Genomic DNA, 4,705 nt, shown 5'->3' with positions numbered 1-4,705 from the left:
CCCCATCAATAGCACAGGCTGGGTACTGGCAGCCTGGCAGCAGCTCTGTGGAAAAGTGCTTGGGGCTCCTAATGGGCAGCAAACTGGGCATGAGCCAGCTGTGTGTCCTGGCAGCAAAGAGGTCAACAGTATCCTGGGCTGTATGAACAGAAGCAGAGCCTGGAGAACTAATAGTTGCCACTCATTAGACTGTAGCTAGAAACTGTGTTCAGTTTTGGTTCTTGCACTGTAGGAAAAATAACTAAAGGAGGTAAATTGAGAGGTGTGCCACTGGGATGGTTGTGATTGGAGCACTGGCCTGGTGAAGAGAAGCTGGGGAAGCTGGGCACTTTCAGCCTAGAGAAGGGGTTCCTCTGGAGACAACTAATAACAAACCCCCAGTGCTTATGGGAAGATCACCAAGACAGAGCTAAGCTTTACAGAGTGGTATGTGGTAGCAGGATGAGAGACGGTGGGTATATGTTGAAACAAGAAAGGAAGGGTCAAACAGGTTATAAGAAAAAGTATTTTCCTCAGGAGGACAAATGAGCAGTGGATCAGGTTCCCCAGAGAGGCTCCACAGGCTCTATACTTGGAGACTTTTAAGATTTAATTGGATAAAATCCTGAGCAACTTGGCCTGGCCCTATAGCTGACCCAGAATTACCATGTTGGCCTATGGTGCTCTGTATGTGATTTTCTTGTGCTCCCTTCCAGCACAAAGAGAAGCAACCTAGCTGAGACACCCAGTTCAGTGGTATTCTTGCTGCAGGCATTACCACCAGCAGTAGCAGACATTACCATAGGCATTGCCATCAGAACACAGCAAGGGACTATTTCTCTCCTAGCTGTCTGTCTTCAGAGTTGAGCTCTGGTCTTTTCCTTTCATATACACCTAGAAAAACCACTCAGTTTTTGGCTTAAGCACTCATGCTTTCTCCAGTAATTTTCTTAACGGGCACCTCAGGATTATCCTACAATGGAGCATTTTCCTGTGCAAGCGCTCAGGATAATAAGTCTTAAGTGCAGGCTCAGTGCCATAGAAAGACAACTGCATAACATGGCCTTGTAGAGATTTCCCAATAACCACAATGCTCAGTATTTACATAATACATCTTCTGAGTGCCTAACACACTATTAGCAATCTGCATTTAATAACAGTAGGGTAATGAAGCAGCAAAATTCTCAGGTAGCATCTTATTGTTTTGCATTTCAATATTAGTTTTGATTTTGTAGCATCACTTTTCTTACACCTTAAATTTGAATTAATTTGATTTGCATGTTCTTTGGGATCTGAAAGCATTTCACACAAACTTATCTGAATACAGTTACAAAAAAGAAACAAGGTCCCCAGCAGCTGCTGAAAATTCCAGAAGGATGACAAATTCCAGTAATTTTTGTAGAGAAATAATGGGCAAAAAAAGATCAAGAAAGGATGCATTACTGGGAAGAAAAAAATAAAAAAGATGAACTGTTCAAATGTAAAATCAATAAGAAACCAGTGAAGTAGAAGTAGGACTGTATAGATGACAAGGGTAATGCTGTGTTGATACATTGCCAAAATAAAGAGATTCATTCTTTCACTCACTATTCATAAAAGAACATGAAGCTAATGCCATGAACTGACAGACAATTCACAAATTAGGATAGAAAATTATTGAAGGTACAGAAGTTAAAAAGAAACCAGGATGTTTCATTGGTGAGATCCAGGCTTAATCTGCATGAATTTTAGCAACAGATTTTGATCCTGTAAATATATCTCCAACAATGTCATGCTTAAGGTATACACATAAGTTGGCTAGTATTTTCTCATGCAATAATGAAAAGCTTGGTCTGGAAATACATAATGAGTGGAGAGCAATATTTTGACTGATTCTTTTTGCTGATTTTATGTGCAGTAGTAAAAGGAGAGGACACTAAGAACTGATCCAGACTTAAAGAAACCAGAACAAAGTCATTTAACAAGCTGTGAATGACCTCTGGTCATTTTCAGAAGTCAGATTCAGAAATATAAACTTGTCACAACAAAGAAACATCTATATCTGACTGCAGTGAAGCACAGGTTCAAGGCTGAGATGTTTAATAGACTAATCCCATTAAGATCTGTGAAGAATTAATATATACATAATGGAGTATAAAATAATCATATTTCTATTTGAATTCACTGATTAAAATACACTGGAGAGAGTGAATATGGGTCTGGTTGGCTGGGGTTCTTTTAGTATGTATTTTTCTTACATATTTTTTACTACTTTGAGTGAATTGGAAGAAATAAAGAACAAAGTAATAAAAAAAAATAAATATAAAAACCTGAAGGAATTCTCATTAAAAAAAAAGCCAACCAGTTGAACACAAGCAGATTTCCTACAAGGTGCAAGATAACTAAGGAGCAAATCTGGCAAACACAAATACACATTTCTACAGCAAAATAAGCCAAAACCTCATTATCCAAAAGTGACTTGGATTTTACTGTACCGAGAATCTGCAAAGAAAAAATGCCAAAGAAATTTAAAGTTCTAGTTTCATTTTGCTTTGATCTTGATAGCACCATTTAATCCGTAAACTGTTTTATCTATCCACTTGGATTAATTTAAAAAAAGCCAAAGAGCCACCAACCCAACAACTAAGTACATTTCCAGTTCCATTTAATACCCTATATGAAGGGAATGGTCATCTGCCTATGTGACTAGAACACAGTATCCTGAGTCAAATAAAGAAAACAATTTTTTGGCAATTTTTTACTGCTTATATACCATGTCACAAAAGAGAGCTACTGAAGTACACATTTTTTAATGACACTTACTCAAAAAATATTTCTGCACCTGCTGAAATCTATGCAAATGCATTGGCATGAATACAACTTGACATAGATTAACTTCTGCTGATTCACCACGATCAGGATTTCCCCCTCAACAAACTCTCCGAGTCGGAAAGAATTACCTACAAGGAACAATGTGCCAGCACTGCAAATAGCAGGAAGAATCTCCTGACATGAGATGCATTAGAAGAATACACTTCCTCAAGGAAAAAGCTGGGTAATGTTTTGGGATTTTTAACATCTGTATGAAACATAAACACAAAGCATTCCTACATATACTGAAATGGAGGTAGCAGTCTACTGAGAGTGCCTACACCTGAGACTTTAGTGGCATATTTTCAGATATTTCAATCTGCTTAAAGGAAACAGTAGAATCAGTACTGCCATAAAAAACAGTTTGTCTAAATCTTCTTTTAAAGCTTTATGGTTTGTTTTAACTTATCGCTGAGGTGCATGAGAGAATATGTGTATATTCTCTTCTCAGTTATAGGTTTGTCAAAGCAATATAATCCTTTGCCTTCACTTCATAAAATGTTGGTTTTCCAGAGTATTGCTTTTTTTAACCGCAGTCTCAGAAATATATAAAAAATGGGAAAAATTAAGGTGATGGAAATATAACTCGTACTTGTTATGGCAGTTGTTGTTGGTTACTTCCAGAAAGATGTGTGAAATATGTATGAAAGTCCTTATATGAAACAGTTTTCAGCCAAATAAAATGTGATTTAAATTTGTCATACTTACCATAAGAAGTCTATCTCCAACCTGCAATCTCCCATCTTTTTGTGCAGCTCCCCCATCAATAATCTTGGTGACATAAATGCTGTTGTCCCCAGGGATGTGTTGGTTTCCCACCCCTCCTGCAATACTGAATCCCAGACCTGAGGAAGATATTGTAAACAAAATATCAGCAAAACAATATATAACACTGTGGAAGAGTAGCATATATACTGTACAATTACAGTATTTTTTACAGAAATACTATTAACATAAGTGGGGTCAACACTCTTTGACTTTCCCTGAAAGGTCAGGAACAGAACTAAATTAAAGAAATTCATTATCATGTACAATTACAGGAAGGTAGAGACAAAAATTATTGAACCAGTGGTTATTCTCTACACTCCCTGCTCCTGGGGGCCAGTGCAGCCCAGGTCAAGAAGATATGGCCCAACTTGCCATGACTAGTAATAAAACTCTGAAGCTTGGAGTTCATTTTGTTAAATATTGGTATAAAATACATCACCATCTATCAGAACGAAATGAAATGCATTCTGATTGTTCACACAAATTGAAAAATACTTGGAAAAATCTACTGCAGGGTTTGCAACTTCATGAAGTACCACAGTGGAGGGTCAGTTAAAGCAAAAGGGAAATTGTGTAGGTGTTTGGATTTAAATCATGGGGTTTCTTTCTAGGACACAAATATCTCTGGCTATGGATACATGAAATAAGAAAGCAATAGACTTGTGTACATATATAAATTCTGTACAGTGATTTGTGAAATTCCTAGATAAACACTCAAACAGCCAAACTTTGAAATAACATCAATAATACATGCCAATATGATTTGAGAAAAGGAAGGGAAAGTAAATAGCTGTTGGGAGAAGAAAAAAAGAGTTATCTTCTTTTCCCATTGTTCTTATCCTCTGACACATAAACAGACAAATCATTGCTTTCATTTATAACAGCGTTTTTATCTCCCAGTCAGAGAAAAGACAGAAACTACTGTGCTATATTTCCATAAAATCTAATTCATACAGCTAATTCTTCATAGATCATATAGGTAATGGGAACTTCCAGCTGAACAAATAAGCTGTTACTGGTAATAACCTGTCTAGATTATTGCTCCAACCAGGGATTTCTCTCTCAGCTGTACAGAAAAACAGTTATAACTACTTAAAGAATAGTCACT

General features: G+C 37.0%; 1 protein-coding gene across 1 annotated transcript in view; it reads right to left on the bottom strand.

Moving 5' to 3' along the window:
• LOC103798364 (disks large homolog 2-like) overlaps positions 1–3,674 on the bottom strand; it is a gene marked incomplete at both ends in the record, with an annotated part of 12,241 nt that extends 8,567 nt beyond the window's left edge. The window contains one exon of the mRNA XM_009070619.1: positions 3,538–3,674. Coding sequence (XP_009068867.1) covers positions 3,538–3,674 — 137 coding nt within the window. The remainder of the gene's footprint in view (positions 1–3,537) is intronic.
• Between the last annotated feature and the right edge of the window lie 1,031 nt (positions 3,675–4,705).

This window comes from Acanthisitta chloris, unplaced genomic scaffold, assembly GCF_000695815.1.
Source record: "Acanthisitta chloris isolate BGI_N310 unplaced genomic scaffold, ASM69581v1 scaffold22952, whole genome shotgun sequence".
NCBI classification, from domain to species: Eukaryota; Metazoa; Chordata; class Aves; order Passeriformes; family Acanthisittidae; genus Acanthisitta; species Acanthisitta chloris.
The sequence above is the reverse complement of the archived record's forward strand: the minus strand, read 5'-3'. Positions and strand labels throughout refer to the sequence as shown.